Genomic DNA, 18,414 nt, shown 5'->3' with positions numbered 1-18,414 from the left:
GGCGAGGCGCCCCCCAGCGGAGAGCCAGAGCTCCGCACGCGTCCCGCAACGCCGGGAGAGCCGAGCGAAGGTCCCGCAGGGGCGCTCAGGGGTGGGCCAGACCACTGTGGGGCCAGGGGAGAGAGGCTCTGTGCGGCTGCGCCCCCCGCCACCCGTGCGGAATGGTACGGCCCGGCCGGGGTTAAAGACCTGAGAGTAGGCGGCGCGTCCCGAGACCGCGCAGGCGGCGGCGGCTGCGTGATGGGTCTCCGCTCGGGAGGAGCCCTGGGCAGAGCCGGAGCTGGCCGAGGGGCGCCCGAGGGAGCTGGACAGAGCGGCGGCGCGCAGGGCGGCAGCATCCACTCGGGCTGTATCACCGCGGTGCACAACGTGCCTCTCAGCGTGCTCATCCGGCCGCTGCCTTCTGTGCTGGACCCAGCCAAGGTGCAGAGCCTCGTGGACACGATTCGGGTGAGGCCCCGGGGAAGCCGGCCGCTGGGAGGGCTTCAAAGGAGGGAGGTCGCGCTGGACGCGAGACGGGACTGGTTCAGTCTCAGCCGGAGCACGGCATTTGCTGTGTGACCTTGAGCAAGTGGCTGGGCCTCTCTGGGCCTCTATTTAGTCATTGAGCAGGGAGATTGGAGATGAATAAAATAACGATCCTGATTCCTATATAGTACCTGAAGTGGCCAGGAGCTGTTTTAAGTGCCTGAGCTTTTTCATGCCAACCCTATGAGGTAGATACGACTACTGTTCCTCTTACAGACGAGGAAATGAGACACAGAGGATTCAAGCACCTTGTCCAAGGTCAGGCACTTTAGAAAGTGGCACAGCCTGTCCCCCGTGCCCAGATGCATGGCCACCACCTTATCCTGAGATAACCTATGTGGTCACTTCAGGCAGTGGCAGTGGGATTGGGGGTGTCCTGGCTGCTGGGAGGGCCTTGTTTGAACTGGAACTGGGGAGGACGGAGTCAACTGCATCACAGAGAGGGTGCTCAAGAAGGCTGGGGTGATGCTGGCAGAAAATTTGGGGGAAGGAGGGGACATGTGTGTCAGGTTAGGCCTGCATGGCATCTTGTCCCCCTCCCCCAGACCCTTGGAAGGTGGCCATGTGTGACCTACCAAACACCTCTACTGCTAGCCCGATTGTCTTTCAGTCCTAAAGTTCACACTGTTGTTCCCACTGCCTGGAACTGCTTCCCAGGTAGCCACAGGGCTTGCTCCCTCGTTTGGGTCAGGTGCCCACCTCCCGTCAGCCCAGGCCTCTATAGCTCTCCCCCTAACCTGAGGTATTTCTCCTTGAAGCACTTATGTCCACCTGAGTTATATTCTACATTTGTTTGTGTTTTACTGTCTCTCCTCCCCGTCTCATGCAAACTCCACAGGAGCAGGGATTTTGTCCTGTCTTGACTGTTTCCATAACACTAGCACGGTGCCTGGCTGTCTGTGATGGATCTGGCCAGGGATGCACTCTCCCACTCCTGGGCCTTTGCACAAGCTTTTCCCCTGCCAGTAAAACTCGTTCATCTCTTTACTGTTTCTAACTCCTTCTTGCTCTTCCTGTCAGTGTCTTCCCTGACGGCCCCTGCTGGGTTAGGGGCTTCCTGTGGGCCCCCAGCCACCTGCATGCCCACCAGCATACCTCTGATACTACTGGCTTGTAATGGCCTCAGACACCTCAGTCTTCCAAGCCAGAACGATATGCTTTGTATTAGTTTTCAATGGCTACTGTAACAAACACCAGAAATGTAGTGGCTTAAAACAAAGACAGATTTTATTATTTTATAGTTCTATAGTTCAGAACCAAAATGGGTCTCGCTAGGCTCAAATCAAGGTATCAGTGGGGCTGCATTCTTTTCCGGAGGCTCTAGGGGAGAATCCATTTCCTTGTCTTTCCCAGCTTCTAGAGGCCGCCCACATTTTCAGCTCATGACCTCTCTCCTCCGTCTTCAAAGCCAGCAACATCAGACCTCCTCTTGTTCCTCTCTCTTCCACCTTTAAGGTCTCTGGTGATTGCATTTGGCCTGTCTGGATAACCCAGGATAATCTCCTCATCTCAAGATCCTTAACTTAATTCCATCTGCAAAGTTCCTATGCCACGTGAGTAACATATTCACAGGCTCCAGGGGTTAGGACATGGACATCTTTGGGGGCCGTTATTCTGCCCACCCATCGTCACACCCCTGGTGCCCAGCACAAGGCCTGCCTGGCACAGCTGCCTCTCTTTGCTGCTCCACTGCCGGGCAAGCTGTGCTTCGTGCCTCACTTGCATCAGCTCCCTGACTTCATTAGCAGCCTGTAGGGTGTCTGTTCCCATCTTGCAGATGAGGAACAATGCCCAGTGTCGAGGGTGCTTGCTTACCACCCCTGCCCACGCTCCCCCCACCCCCCGCCCCACCGCTCTGGGTAGGAGCTGAGATTCAAATTCAGGTGTGCCTGGTTCAAGAGCCCCAGCTTACAATTGCTGGGTCTTACTGCTTGAAAATCATTTCTAGGATAAATGGAATAATGAATCCATCGAAGCAGCCTAATAAGAGACCACCCGAGAGCCCATGGTGGGAGGTCTTCTAGCAGCTCACACTTAATCCGGTCTCCCCCTACCCCATCCCTCCCTGCCCCAGCCTTGCCCTATATAGAGGACTCCCCATTCTCCATCTAGATGCTCAGGCCCGTAACAGGAAGTCAACTCATATTCTCCTCCTTCTCCTCGCGTTCACCCCTCCCCCGGGATCTTCCCCCTAAACATGTCCCAAACCTGGCTACCTCTCCCTGACCCCTCCATGCCTTCACCCAGGACAGCCACTTCTGGTGAATACCTGCTGAGGCCTCGCCTCTGTCTTCCCTGCTTTTGCCTTTGTCCACTTCACCAAGCCTGCTTTTCCAGGACAACTTTCTAGAATGTTCTTCAGATCATGTCACCCTCCCCTGTTTAAAACACTCCAGGGCCTAAGAGGTATAAACTTTCAGTTATAAAGTAAATGAGTCATGGGTATGAAATGTACAGTGTGGGGAATATAGTCAATAACTATGTAGTATCTTTGTGTAGTGACAGAGGATTAACTAGACTTAATCATGGTGATCGTTTTGAAATGTATAGAAATATCCAATCACTGTGTACCAGGAACTAACATAGTATTGTAGGTCAATTATATTTCAAAAACAAATAAACTCTTAGGAAAAGAGACCAGCTTTGTGATTGACTGGGGGGGGAGGGGGGTAAGGAGAGGGAGAAGTGTATGAAGGTGGTCAAAAGGTACTAACTTCTGGGCTTCCCTGGTGGCACAGTGGTTGAGAGTCCGCCTGCTGATGCAGGGGACACGGGTTCGTGCCCCGGTCCGGGAGGATCCCACATGCCGCAGAGTGGCTGGGCCCATGAGCCATGGCCGCTGAGCCTGCACATCCGGAGCCTGTGCTCCACAACGGGAGAGGCCACAACAGTGAGAGGCCCACGTACCACAAAAAAAAAAAAAAAGGTACTAACTTCTGTTATAAGATAAATAAGCATTAGGGATGTAATGTACAACATGATAAACATAATGAACACTGCTGTACATTATATATGAAAGTTGTTGAGAGAGTAAAATCCTAAGCGTTCGCATCACAAGGAAAGCTTTTTTTTTCCATTTCTTTAATTTTGTATCTATATGAGATGACGGGTGTTCACTAAACTTACTGTAGTCATCACTTCACGATGTTTGTGAGTCAAATCATTATGTTGTACACCTGAAGCTTATACAGTGCTGTATGTCGATTATATCTCAATAAAACTAGAAGAAAATATAAGATAAATAAAACGCTCCAGGGCCTACCCCCTGCTACCTTTCTGACCTCTTCTATTTCTCAATCCCCCGAGTCCACTCTGATCACACTGGCCTCCTTGCCATTGCCTGCAATACAGTGAGCCTGTTCTGGCCTCAGACCTTTTGCATTTGCTGTTCGCTCTGCCTGGAATGCCCTTCCCACGGCTCATACACAGTGTGTATTATTGAGCACATTCCATGTGCCAGGTGTTGTTTGAAGCAGTTTATGTCTATTAACTCACTAAACCCAACAGTTCTATGAGGTGGGTGTGTCATCTTCATCCCCATTTGATTGGTTGGGCAACTGAGGTACAAATATGAATTGCCAAAGGTCACAGAGCAAGTAAGTGGCAGACCTGAGATTTGAACCTGGCAGTCAGGCTCTTTCTTTAAATGACTCCACCTCTCTGTCTTCCCCAGGGGACTTCTCTGTGTTCAGGTCTCTGCTCCACTGTCAGCTCTGAGAGGCCTTGTGGACCCCCATCCCTGTCATGTCAACCTGCGTTATTGTCTTCATAGCATTTATCACTCCAACATTCACTTCTCCATTCCATCAGCCCCACTAGACCAAAGTGCCATGAAGGCAGGGGCTGTGTCTGTACCTTATTCCCAGAGTCTAGAACAGTGACAGATAATATACATGTGGTCTGATGAATGGTTAACAACCTGGGTGGGGGAGCCCTGATTTGTAGCATCTGCCCACTTCCCTGGTGTAAATACTCTCACTGTGGCTGATTTTCATGCTACCAAGGTTTTGTCAACCAACTCACAGTTGCCTCTGTGTAACAGTTGCCTCTCACAAGCCAGCACGAGCCAGCGTGAGCACCTGGAGGAGCTCAGCCCAGGTTAATAAAGTCTGCTTTGCAAACTGTCCAGCACTGTGCCACACTCATTCACCTTGCACCCTCTTCTCTCCAGGAGGATCCAGACAGCGTGCCCCCCATCGATGTCCTCTGGATCAAAGGGGCTCAGGGTGGTGACTACTTCTACTCCTTTGGGGGCTGCCACCGCTATGCAGCCTACCAGCAGCTGCAGCGAGAGACCATCCCTGCCAAGCTTGTCCAGTCCACCCTCTCGGACCTGAGGGTGTACCTGGGTGCTTCCACGCCGGACTTGCAGTAACAGCCTCCTTGGCACCTACCACCGCTGCCACGAGCCCAGAAGACGCACCTGGCCTCCAGTGGGCTGAGCCATGCGAAGGTGTAGCAGGGGTGCATTCTCTTTGTGCCTGGGGGGCAGGTCTAACTCGAAGCACCCTCTTTCTTAGCTGCAAGACCTTGGACTCATGACTGAACAGTGTGGGAGCCCCACTTCCCACCTCGGGGAAAATGGGTCGTGTGTTTGCTCTTGAGGGATTATTGAGAGGGTGAAATGAGAAAGGAGATGGGTTTGGAGAGCCACCTGCTGCTGGCTCCAGATTCCCAAGGACAAGGATCCTTTTGCATTTCTGTCTCTATATATCATATCATGTGAATACATTCATCTGCAAGTAAAGGAAAGCCTAGGTTCCAGTGGCTTAAACACAGAGAAGTTTGTTTTTCCACATAGCGTGAATTCTGGAGATAGTTGGCTAATGGTATTGGTTTAACAACTCAGCAAAGTTATGGCACACGTCTCTGTGATCCTTTTGGCTTTTCCCACATTGCACGTCACTTCATGGTCACAGGATGGCTGCTGTACCTCCAGCAATCATGACTGTGTTCAAGGAAGAACAGAGTTGGGGAGGAAGAAGGGCCCAGCCAGCTGGACCTGTCAACTTCTATCATAAAGTCAGGCCTTTTTCAGAGGCCTGTTTCCTGCTCTCTTCCCCTGTGTATTTCTACTTAGGTCTCCTTGGCCCAAACCAGGTACAGTTGCCACCCCTAGCTGCAAAGAAAGCTAAGACGGCAGGAACACAGCTGTCACAGTTTAGTAAATCAATCATATCCCATCTCCTAGAACTGGCACACTGCCTCCTAAATAATATTGGAATCCCATTAGCAAGAGAGAAGTGAGGAATTGTGTATCAGTTAGCCGTTGCTCTGCAACAAACCATTCCAGAACTTGGCAGCTAAAAACAAGTTGTTTATTTGCCTAAAATTCTTTGGGTTGGCAATTTGGGCTGGGCTCATCTGGGCAGTTCTGCTGATCTTGCTTGGGGTCACTCATGGGGTTGTATGCAATCAGCTGTCACCCCAGATGGGGCTGGATGGTCTCGGATAGCCTGACTCACTTGTCTGGCAGTAGGTAGGCTATTGGCTGGGTGACTTGGTTCTCCTCCATGTGTCCTCTCCAGCAGGTTAGTTCAGGCTTATTTTCATGATATCATCAGGGCTCAAAGAGAGAGGGAGAGGGAGGGAGGGGTGTGTGTGTGTGGAGGGAGGGTAAGAGGAAGGGGGAGAGAAAGGAGAAGCTCCAAGGGTTTTTTGAGTTTTAGGTCAGAATTGGTACAACGTCACTTCTGCTAAGTCCTTCTGGTCAGAGCAAATCAAAAATTTGGCTTAGATTCAAGGGCTGGGAAAACAGACTACACCTCTGGGAGAAACTACAAAGGATTCGTGGCATTTTTCTCCACCTATCACAGATGACTTTGGATAAGCAAATAACAGTGTTTCTTTCTCACTGTTCCTTTCTCTCTTGTACAGATCCTTGCTCTGTCCAGGCTGAGGTCACTAAGACACTAGACACTGTCCTGGCCCTGCAGAGGGAAGGAAGTGATGGGGCAGTGGGTGGTCTCTCCCAGGGCTGGGCCCACTCTAGGAGGGGCATCTCTCATCATCTGTACTGGTGGGTTAGGGGGAATGGGTAGGCCAGGTGGGACGTTCCAAAGGGACTTCTGAAATCCAGAGTCCTGGGGGGAAGGGAAGAGATAGAGGAAGGGTGCAGAGTGAGGCGGGCCTTGCTCTCACTGCCCTGCTAAGGGAACTAGGTCACTTGCTGTTTTCAAGCTTCAGTTTCTCCTGCTCAATAATAAAGACAACAGCTTTCCCACCCATTCTCTGTCCCAGGGAAAGATAACTGAGATGACCAATGGAATTTAAAAGGTATGTAGTCATAAATGCAGTGTGATATCCTGGATTGGATCTTGAAAAAACAACAACAAAAGGACCTTAATGGAAAAACTGGAAATCTGAATGAGGTCTGGATTTTAGATAATTTTACGAATGTTGACATTGGGGTAGGCTGGGTGTATGGGAACTATCTGTACTATATTTGTAACTTTTCTGTAAATTGAAAATCATTCCCAAATAAAAGTTTATTTAATAAAAAGGGAGGCATAATTGCTTTAGACCAATGGTTCAGGTTCTCAAACGGGTTTGCTAAGCACAGATGGCTGGACCATACCCCCAGAGTTGCTGATTCAGAAGTTCTGGGATGGAGCCTGAGAATTTGCTTTCCTGCCAAATTCCCAGGTGGTGCTGATGCAGCTGTTCAGGGACCACAAGGTGAGAACCACTGATCTAGATGGCATCAATTATTTTCTAATACGGTGACAGCCCCCTTCGCCTCCAATGGAGAAGAAAGAGCTGGGTCCCAGGAGATCCACGTTCTGGAACCAGCTTGTGCACCAATTCCATATGAAATTGGACAGGCCCTTCCCTGGCGCTTTTTCCAAGCTGTCTAATGGACTTTACCCCTGAGGTTTGTAGTGAGGGTGAGGAAGCTGAGGGCATACTTTGTAAGCCGCTGTCATGAGGTGCCACTGTTTCATGTAAGACACCTGCACCCACTGAGGTAGAGTAGCACAGTGGTTACCCCTTCTTGAAAGTTTGTTTACAGATAAGGCCCAAGGAGGCAGTGCTAGGCATACTGCTAGGCACTGGGAGGAGGCTGCACAACACACTTGGAGCGGGAGGGATTGTTGTTCTTAAGGAAGAGGAGCTGGGTTTTGAAGGGTGAAACCTGCTGGTTGCTCTCCGTGGAGGCTGAGAGCTGCATTTCCCACTTAGGCCAGCAGGTGGTGCTGCTTTCTGGCCTGCCCGAGCTAGGCTGGGCCTCCAGCCTGCTGAGCAACTGCTGTGGGAAGGGGATGGATGGAAGGTGTCTGGCTGTGAGGGATGCCCATCAGCGGCCCAGAGAAGCCAGGGGTTCAGGTAGGAGAAGGAGACCTGGCTGGGAGTTTGGAGTTTCAGGTTTACTTACCCGTCCAATCTTGCTCTGTGGCCTTGTACACATCATGACCTCTCCAGGCCTGTCTTAGGAGACTAGGGTCTCTAGACTGGGTGTGCTGTGTCAAATTGTCTCAAGCTCAGCAAAGGCGGCACCTCCTCCAAGAAGCTTCCAGATCCTCCAGGCTGAGCTACATGCCTCTTCTGGGGTCCCCCAGTGTGATCCAAAAGTGTGTCCCCTCCCCAAACAAACTACTGTCCCAGGGAACTTGTGTCCAGTGAAAGGCAGTGTGTAGGGACCCCTTATTTCCCTTACTGCCCTGGGACCAACCCTTTCACCATGGTAGACTTTTCTAATGTTTCATTTTCACAAGTTATATGTGCATATATTCACCTTTTAAACGTTAAGATAGCAAAATGCTAAATAATTAAATATTAACAAAATAAGGTACAAGAAACAAGCAGAAGCCCACCACGAGTCCTAGTGCCTCCCTACTCCTGGCAATTATGTTCATGAATTTGGCGTATACCCTTCCAGACCTTTTTCTAACTTAGTAGTTGTGTGTGTGTGCGTGTAAGTAAGGAATGTTTTCTTTTTTTACTTTCTTTTGCAGATCACATTTCTTCCCTGGTGATGCAACTTAGCCATCCACCCCATTAGTGCCTTTGCTCTTCTCCCAGAGTATCCCTTATTCTGGTCGCTTCCTCAGAGGGGCCTTCCTGACCACACTGTCTAAAACAGCCCCCTCCCCCATCATTTTATCACTGCACTGTTTTATTTTTTTCATGGCATTTATCTCACTCCCTGCAATTATCTTCTGTTTCTGTTTATGACTCTCTCGTCCACTAGAACGTAAGTTCTTGAGGCAGGACCTGATCTGTCTTATGACAGTAGGCCCAGTGCCAAGAACCACCTGACACATAGCAGTTATTCAACAACTATGTTAAATGAATAAATTCCACATAGGTCTAGCTCGTTCTTTGAATTGCTGCATGGCATGCCAGGGTCTGTATATAACCATGTATTAGTCATTCTCCTGTTAATGGCCATTTAGGGGGTTACTGTTATTTGCTGCTGTGAACACTTTCTGCCATCAACTCTGTGCTCACTCAACTGTGTACGTAGGAGTGGGACCGCCTAGCCGGTGCATAGGTGCTGGCAAATCGCTCTCCAGATTGGCCGTTCCAAGTGCCTTTCCCAGAGTTTGGGGGGCAGCTTTCCGTCCCTGCACTCCAGCCGGTGCTTCTTAACCTGTTCTGGGTCATGAACACAGTTGAGAATCTGAAAGAAATCCGTGAGCCCTTTCTCCAGAAAGACACACACACACAAATCTTTCGGGCAATTTCTGGGGATTCGATGGCCTCATCCCCCAGGGGGCCCTGTATCAAATGGTTAGAATCCTAATTGTCTCATTGTGTGGACAGGAATGCTGAGGCACACGCAGATGGGGGTGTGGATGAATTAATAAATGGGATCTAGTTTTATGAGGGTAAAGTGGTCAGACCCTGATCTGTCTCCAGTCAGGAAAAACACCTGTCTTGGAGAGGGTCGGGGCGTGCAGCCCTACTCTACCCTCGACCAAGGGGCCCCCAAGGATGAGCTCCAGAGGCTCCCTGCGCTAGGTCTGGGGGGCTCCATCTGTCAGCCCTGGCAAAAGGTAGGCCAAGTCTGGCATCCAGGGTCAAAGCTGGGAACCAGGGAGAGGCCTTGACTGCCTTGGTCCGGATAGGGGCTGCAAGGCGTCCCTCCCTGCCTCCCAGACAAGCCACATTTGCTTCCATGTTCCCAGGCAACCTCTGGGGTTCGCATCCCGACTCCAGATCTTCTGTCGAGCAGGAACATAGGGAGTGCTCATTACAGAAAGGCCACCACCACCACCACCATCATCATCATACCGTCATCATCACTTCCATACCGGATGCAGTCGTCCCGACAGGTGGACAGGGAGGAAATTATCTTCCCTGTTGGACAGATGGGTAAACTGAGGCCCGAAGCGTAGCAGCGACCTGCCGCAGAGGCCCGGCGAGTGCAGCCGGGTTAATCGGCCGCACACACGGACCCCCCGCCGGCCCATCCGCCCCGCCCTCCCCGGCGGCCCCTTCCCCGGGCCTGACCCCCCGGCGCTGCCTGACAGATGACCTCAGCTGCCGCCAATCCATTGGTTCCAGCTCCCAGGGGGAGCGCAGAACAAAGCGCGCTTTGTGGTGGGGCCGTCCCCTCCCCCGGCGCGCTGCCGCCGGGACCCCCTCCGGAACTCCGCGCGACGCCTCCCGGCCGACAGCCGTGTAATGTCTTCCAGGCCGCGCGGCTCCTTCCAGAGCCCCGGAGCCGGGCTCTCCTCCCCCGCGGGAGCTCCCCGGACGGCGGGATCTGGGGGCGCCCCCAGCGGGAGGTTGTGCGGGCCGCCGACCTGTCCCTCGGGAGGGAGCGGGGGGGCGGGTGCAGGAGGCACCGGCGCCAGTGGTCCCGGGTGTGGGCGCGGGGCAGGTGCTGCCACCTGACAATCTTAGAGCTACAGCATGGGGTGGAAAATGCTGGTGATGGTGTTACTATTATTGTTGTTGTTGCCATTACTGTTATTGTTATTATTTTGTGGTTGTGAGGGGGAATCACTTTCGACAGACCTCCGTTTGAATCTTGGCTTTAACACCTGCTGGCCGTGGGACCTTGGTGAGCACGTTCACCTCACAGAACGACAGCAATAGTAGCCAACATTTCTTGAGCACCTACTGTGTGCCAGACCCTACTAAAGGCTTAAAGCCTTTATTGAACTCGTTTAATCCTCACAGCAAACTTAGGAGGGAGGAGTTATCACACCCCTTTTACAGAGAAGGGAACCCTGGCTCCAGCTGTCCTAGAGACAAATTCACCTCTTGAGCCTCAGTTTCCTTGTCTGTAAAATAGGCTCCCCAAGAGCTGTTCATTGCTCATTGGTCTTACCTCCTTCCAGTTGAGGACACAGGGCTGGGAGCAGGTCCCTGGCTTGCCCAGGAGCACCCAGCATGTGTCCGCCCCTAGTCCCTCCGTCTTTTGAGGACTCTCCGTGGAGGGCACCGCAACTGCTGGTTCCTGTTGGGCTTGTAGGGGGAGGAGGAATTGAAGGAGGGTCTGCCCGCATCTGAAAACCTTTCCCCTGAGAGAGAAGCTTCGCTGTCCTGTGCTGCCCTTGCGGGTTGAGGAGGTGAGGGCAGGGAGAGAGGGACGCCATGCCCAGAGAGGGGACCAAGGGGCCACGGAGGGGGCTGGGAGTGGCTGCCCCCCACCCTTCACACACTCCCTGGACGTTCATTCTCCCATGCACCTACTGGGCACCAGGCACTGCTCCAGGTGCTGGGAACATCAGAGTACCAAACAGATGGAAACTCTCATTCTCTTGAAGTCCACTCAGGGGAGAAGAGCAAGAAAAACACACGAAATATATGTAAAATGTAAACTGCAATATCCGATAGTGATAAGGGCTGTGAGGGAAAAGCAGGGGAAGAAGAAAGAATGAGATGGGAAATATCAACTTCATTAAGGTATTGGACCTCTCTGAGGAGGTGGCATCGACCTGAACAGAGAGGAAAGAAACCCTGTGGATGTCGGAGGGAAGCGTGTTTCAAGCAGGAGGAATAGCACGTGCAAAAGCCCTGAGGTGGGAGCCTGCTTGGAGGACCCAAGAAACAGCAAGGCAGCCAGTGTGGTGGGGGCAGCCTGCATGGGACAAGGCTGGGCTGGGCAGCTGACGAGGTGGGAGAGGTGGGCACCGTCAGCCTGGGACTTTGGCTGGGAGCCGTGTGAGGCTTGGAGCAGAGGAGGGACCGGGTGGCTCTGGCTGCTGAGTGGAGCAGGGATGGGAAGGGGGTGAAGTGGAGGCTGCTCTGTCACCAGAGCCCCAGGTGATGGTTGGTGGATTGGATCAGGGTGGAGAGAAGTGATCAGAATCTGGATGTAATTTGAAGACGGAGCCCCAGAATTTTCCAACGGATGGAACTGGATCTGAGGGATGAGAGTGAGAGGGAAGACTCTGGCGACCCCCAGATTTGAGAGTCCACCGGCCCTTTCCAGAAACTTCACTGCAGGCCAGAATGTAGACACAGTCCCCGGGGTGAATCCCACCCTGCTGCTGGTGTCCTGGGGGACTCGGCCAAGCACAGGACACACAGTAGGGCCTCCAGTTCCTCAAGGGCACAAAGAGGAGATGAAGTTAGAAAAATGTTTCTTAAAATTCTGTCAAGAGCCTCCTTCACAATTTGGGCCACTTGGGACAGGAGTGCTTAGTACCACCTTCAGGACCGCTGTTTCTGAACTGTTAAATCTATTTGCTTTTGTTCTACTTAAACAAACAAATATTTTTTAAGGAAACGAGATAGCTGGACTAAATGGAAATCAGTAGCATGTGACATAAATAAATGTGACTGTCAATGGAAACAGTGTAAATATAACACTGTTACTAACTTTGTCCATATCTGACTGAGGCTGTGCAATGTCTCTCTCTCTCTCTCCCTCCCTCTTTCTCTTCCTCTAGCTCTCAGTAGCAACTGTTTGAGAGACCCACCCCGCCTCCACCAATCCAGGACTCTCTCCAGGACTGGAAGAGATTGAAAAAGGATTAATCATCTTGCTCTCTGTGTCCTCACCTTTTTTTGTTTTATTTAACAAATGAAAGCACTTACCATGTTATTTAAATGCTTCCCAAACGTAGAGGCATTTAATCCTCACAACCACCACATGAGGTGGGTACACCTATTATCCCCACTTTGCAGATGAGGAAGCTGAGGCTCAGAGGGATGAGGCCCCTGCCCACAGTCACACAGCAAGGATGAGGCAGAACCAAGATTCAAACCTAGTCAGACCCACTCTGGAGGCCACTCATTGTCCTTTGAAGGCATATCATTATCACTATGGACGTACCGAACTGCTGGAACTGGAAGGGTCTTCAGTTACTTTTGATTCAGTATGTATTTATTGTCTACTAAAATGTAAGTCATATTATAACACCATTTGCTTAAAAGTATTTGAGGATCGAATTTAGAAAACAATTCCAGGCTCCTCACCATCAATGCCCTGAATGACCTGCCCTTCCCACCCCCCCACAACCCCCATCCCACTCCAGCCAGCCTGGCTGCCTCACAGTTTCCAGTTGCTTTCTGATCTCAGGGCATTTGCACTTGCTCTTGCCTCTACCTGGAATGCCCTTCCTCTGGTTCTTCTGGCTTCTTCACATCCTTTAGGACTCAGCTCAAATATCAAATCCTTAGAGGGCCTTCCCTTGCTCCCTCATCTCCCCCATAGTTTCCCCAATATTCTCACCCTGCTTTTTTCCTTTATAGTTTGTAATTATTTTGTTTATTTGCCTGTGTACATGTTCTTTGTCCTACTGCCCTTCTATGATGTAAGCTCTGTGCAAGCGGAACCTAGTATGCAGAGCAGCTAAGCATCTGGGGTGAAGAGCTGAGAGAAGAGCAGACTGGGGTAGGGGGCATTTGGGTTGTCCCCAGATAGGAGAGCAGATGTGTCTGTGGAGCCACAGAGAGCAGGGGGTTACCAGGAAGACCAACTTAATATGAGGAAAGGTCTTTCACATAGTCCTAATGTTCGGACATTGGAAAGGGCTATGTCATCAGGTAGTGAGCTCTCCGTCACAGGGGCTAGGCAAGCTGAGAAAGGACAACCCCTGATCAAGACCACCTGATATGTTGGGGCTGTGGAGAATGGACTCATTACCATAAATGGGGTAGATATTCATTCACTTGCTCATTTACCCATTTGTTCACTATTCTGTCTTCTATCTATCCATTTATTCACTGACTCCATGTTTCCCAAACTGTGCTGTGTGATGGACAACTTTCATGACTTGGCCACGCCCACAGGGCTTCTGTGCTTAATATCTTAAATATATATATTATGTACATAATATCTTCAGTCAGCCTTGGGAGGCCGACTGAAATTTAAATATATTCAATATATGTGTTTTTAAGTCAACTTTATTGAGGTATAATTTACACACAATAAAATGCATCCATTTAAAGTGTACAGTGCAACACATTTTAACAAATATACACACCCATGTAACCACCACCTCGATCAAAACAGAGAACGTTTCCATCACTGTCACAAGTTTCCTTGTGACACCAGGCCCCCAGCACCAGCCTGGTCCCAGACAATCACTTTATCAGAAAATGCCAACACTTCTCCAAAGTTTCTCCAGGGCCAGTTTGCATTCCCACCAGCGTTATCCAAACATAAATGAAAAATCAGAATCCCTTACCACAAATAAAAAGTGACAAAAATGAGTAAAATGGAAACAAAACAGTGTTCTCAAATTCTAGCTGAATACCATTGCCTGTAGAAGTTCTGGGTCCAGCTATCTCCAGGTGAGAGAGAGAGAGAAAGAGAGAGTGAGCGCACACCAGTGATCCACAGGTGTTGGAAAGGTGTTACCAGCATCCTTGGAGAATTTCTCCTTGGCCTATTAGAAAATCTGGGAGACAGTAAATGACTTTCTTATGGTGAATTTGTTATTTAATACCTTGTTGCTGTTCACCTACATCATCTTTGGTCCACTCCCACCATCACCCCACTGATGCAGTTTCCATATTTGGGAAACATCACAGCTTTTCATCTCCACTTTCATCCACCCACTCATTCATTCGTTTACAAAACAGGTGTTTATTAGTAGCTATCGTGGGCCAGCTGCTGGAGCTATGGAGAAAAACTCTCAGCCTTGAGGGTAGCATAGTGGCCAGCACATAGTAGACTGAGCAAATATCTGTTGAATAGATTGTTGTGGGATGAAAGACACAAATACCCATATTCTCCTTGATACTCTAAGCTGTTGCTCTAACAGAGTCTTCCCAGGGTAATCAAGGAAGGCTTCGCTGAGGAGGTGGCCCTTGAGCAGAAACTTGACCACCTCCTTCCACTCATTCTCCTTCCACTCATTTGACAGATCGGGAAATGGAGGCACAGAGGTAAAATGACTTTCTCAAGGTCACACAGGAAGAAGAGAGGAAATGAGAGATGGGCAGAACCTAGGATTCGGGGCCCCAGCCCACCATTTCTCCCAAGGGCTGGGCCAGGTCCCAGACCAGCAGACAAGAGAGCAGGGCTGAGGAGGGGGCTCTTAGGCCCTAAGTCTGGAATCCATTTGCTCTGGCCCAGTAATGTTTTCCCAGGGAGAAGTAGGAGGCCCTGGCCCTGCCCCTGCCTGTCCCCCATCCCCCCCCCACCATCTGCTCCCTGTTTATTTATTTATACTTAAGTCTCACCTCCCAACCCTGCCAGGGGCACAAAACATACTGGCATCCCTGCAGAGAGGGGAATGAGGGGGAGAGAGGCACTGTCAGCCCCCATAGTCAGGGGAAGCCCAGGTCTGAGAGCCCTACTACCCTTGCAGGGACCAGCCAGGATAACTGGCTTCAAATCCCAGCTGTGAGGCCTCCAGGCTATGTGACTGCTCAGTCCTCATCTGTAAAATGGGGTTAATAATAGGACTACTATTTTTACCAACTCATGGGGCTGCTAGTGAGGATTCAGGAACGGGCTTAGGACAGTGGCTGCCACAGACAGGCTCACAAGCGTTTCGGTTGTACTGTGTGACCTTGAGCAACACACTGCCCCTCTCTGGCCCATTCCCTCATTTCTGCAACGGTGGCTAGCTGCACTCTCTAAGGGGCTCCAAGCCCAATATCCTAGGATTTGTGAGTGCTACAACCCCGGTACCCTCCCCAGGACCCGCACCCCTGGCCATGGCTGAGATGGATAATTGATGCCAGCCCCTGCCTCCAGTGGACGTTGACTTCCAAAATCCCCTAATCTGCAGGGGAGGCAAAATGACACCTTCCCCAGCCCTGCGCGAGGCCAGGGAAGCCCCTCCTGAGACTTTACCTCGGCTCCTGGAATCGTCCCCCCCGGAAGGCTAGTCCCGGCTGCCATCCACAGAGGTGCTGCTGTGATGATTACCACTGCAAATGCAAATCCCAGGAAAGGGGGCCCAGCTGCTCATTAAAGATAATTAGCTCAGGGTCTGTCAGCTGGGAAGGCGCGCTTCTGGACGGGCTGCTCCCCGGGGCTTTGTTCTGGTGCCGCCGTCCACAGGCCCGGCCTCCTCCTCCCTGAGCTGCAGTGGATGGTGGGCACCCACCCCTCCCCAGATCGATTCTCCCCTTTGTCCCTTGTTCCCCTACCTGAGCCTTCATGCCCCCAGGCCCCATTCCCCTCTCAGTGTACAGCTCCCCTTCTGAGCCCCACCTCCTTCTGTTCTGCCAGCTTCCTCTCTGTGCCCCCAGCCTCTCTCTGAGACCCTCTCACCCTCACCAAGTCCCTGTGTATTTCACTGAATCCTCATTCCTCTCTCTGCACTCACGTCTCCTTTGAAGCCCCTCTTCTCTCACTGAGCCCCACTCCTCTCCCTGCATCCCTCTCTCTCAGTCCACTTCCACCTCCAGCCTGTCCCCCACCCCGATCCCCCCGCCCCCTTGCACACCACACACTGCTCAGGTACTCACTTGGGATGCATGTGCCAACTAAAGGGCTTTTGGGGGTCACAGGGCATCTAGATAGACCCTCCACTCTGGGGTCCACACTGCCTTCTGGTAGCCACAGGGGGGCAGATTTCTGCAAAGGAGAAAGGAGAAGAGACAGGGCTGAGGGCCCGCCTCATCAGGGAGTGAGCACCCATCACCTGAACCTCAGGGGCAGAGACCGGCCCATGGCTGCGAACACAAAGACTCAGCGGCCCCAGGGGACTTGTGCCAGGAGGCCTCTTGGGTCAGCAGGCCTGGCCCAGTTCCACGTTCCTTCTGGGGAGGGAAGGTGAGTCTCCATAACCAGAGAGGGACGAGCAGCGGGCGTTTTAAGAGGCCGATGGGGCAGTTGTGGAGACAGTACCCAGCCTGCTGCACTGCCTGCTGGACCGTGCAAAACGTGTTCCCTCTTCCTTGCCTGGAGGAAACTGAGGCTGTCTTTTCACAGGAGAGCCTGAGCTGCGATCAGACCAAGCCGAGCTCACTCCACATCCTAACTTCTTTCCACGACATCCAGGCCAGAGGGAGAGGAGAGGACGTGGGTGAGCCCTGCCCCGTCCCCCTGGACGGCACTGCCTGGTGAGAGGGGGCTGGGGTAGCAGCAACCCCAAGGAGGGCAGGATAAAGGGGGAGGGAGAGAGGAGGCAGGTGTCTGTAGGATCCTCTCTCCTCGCCTCCTCAGGCCTCTCCCCCACCCAAGTGGGCCCCTGACCCCCCCCACCCCGTTCTCATCTGGCCTCCATGTGCTCAGCCTGCACCTGAATACACACTCCCCGACGATCTGTCTTGGGCTGTCAGAGGATCAATGGGGCTCCCAAGGCCCAGCCCAGCAGGGAGCTGCAGGGTAGTCCCTAACGAGAGCTAAGAAGGAGAACAGGGCTGTGAGCCTGGGTCTGGCATCTCGCTGGGGCAGCCTCTGGAAGGCCTGGCTCCCCAGTGGGGAGACCCGGCCACTCTTTTGTGGAGGGGTCCCAGGCTGCTTTCCAGGTTTGCTTCGCCTTCTAATTTTGGGGACCTGTTCCTTCCCCACTCTGGGTCTCGGTTTCCTTATTTGTGAACATGAAGGGATTGCATCTCAGGTGGAAATAAGGTTCTAAAATTAGCAAGAGATCTTTCTTTATGTGCAAATATAAAATGGTCTCCAAAATGTTAAGTGAAATAAAGCAAGATGCAGAGCAATGTGTGTATTCAGCTACATTCCGTGTGCATCTAGCTCTCAAAGAGGTACATGTGTGTACTAGCCTGCCTAGTGCATAGTGTGCAGAGAACCCTTCTGGAAGGACACAAAAAACAGCAGAAATAGGGACGGCTAAGGGAGAGGAACTGGTGGCTGGGATGGGGTAGGAGAGAGACTCATACTCTTTTGTACTGTTGAATTATTGGTCCATGTTCATGTCTTCTTTGGTCAAATAGGAACTATATTTAATGCAAAATATATCATCCTGCTAGGATGTACGTGGGTAGGAAGTATGAAGAGAAGCAGAATATCTTCAGAGTCTCAGTGTGTCTCCCCACAGATATTTATTAATGATGAAGGGAAAAAGAGTAACTCTGCAGTGGGCAAAATCGGCAGAGCCCACCTTAACCAAGTGATCAAAGTGGACATTGATAGTAGTGGGGCAAATTGACATCATATGCCCCCGATAGGAGCTCCGTGAAGTACACAGCATCACTTCTGTGGTCTTATTGCCTGAAGCACTTAATATGAATCCAATCATAAGGAAAGATTTTTTAAAAATCCAAATAGAGGGACAATTTACAAGACAAGTAGCCTATGCACATTCAAAAGATGTCAAGGTCATAAAAGTCAAAGAAAAACTGAGGAGCTGTTCCACATAAAGAGACTAAAGAGTCATAAAAACTAAACGGAATATGTATCCTTGATTGGAGGCTGGATCAGAACAAAAAGTTTTTTGTTTGTTTGCTTTAAAGGACATTAGTGGAATAATTGGCAACATTTCAATAGGTCTAAATGTAGACAATAGTATTGTATCAATGTTAATGTCCTGTTTTTTTGGATCTGTACTGCGGTTCTGT

At 51.2% G+C, this 18,414-nt stretch overlaps 2 protein-coding genes across 2 annotated transcripts in view; one reads left to right on the top strand and one right to left on the bottom strand.

Annotated features, from left to right (window-relative positions):
• Window positions 1-18,414, bottom strand: part of BCL2L1 (BCL2 like 1) — an 871,182-nt gene that overhangs the window by 89,040 nt on the left and 763,728 nt on the right. The gene's annotated exons all lie outside the window — the stretch shown is intronic.
• SRXN1 (sulfiredoxin 1) lies at window positions 129-7,030 on the top strand. The gene is made up of 2 exons (XM_004272671.4): window positions 129-450; window positions 4,700-7,030. Exons 1-2 carry the CDS (start codon window positions 241-243, stop codon window positions 4,901-4,903), a joined length of 414 nt encoding a protein of 137 aa, XP_004272719.1. The 5' UTR covers window positions 129-240; the 3' UTR covers window positions 4,904-7,030.

Source organism: Orcinus orca, chromosome 16, assembly GCF_937001465.1.
Source record: "Orcinus orca chromosome 16, mOrcOrc1.1, whole genome shotgun sequence".
Taxonomy (NCBI): domain Eukaryota; kingdom Metazoa; phylum Chordata; class Mammalia; order Artiodactyla; family Delphinidae; genus Orcinus; species Orcinus orca.
This window is presented reverse-complemented; position numbering and strand designations above follow the sequence as displayed.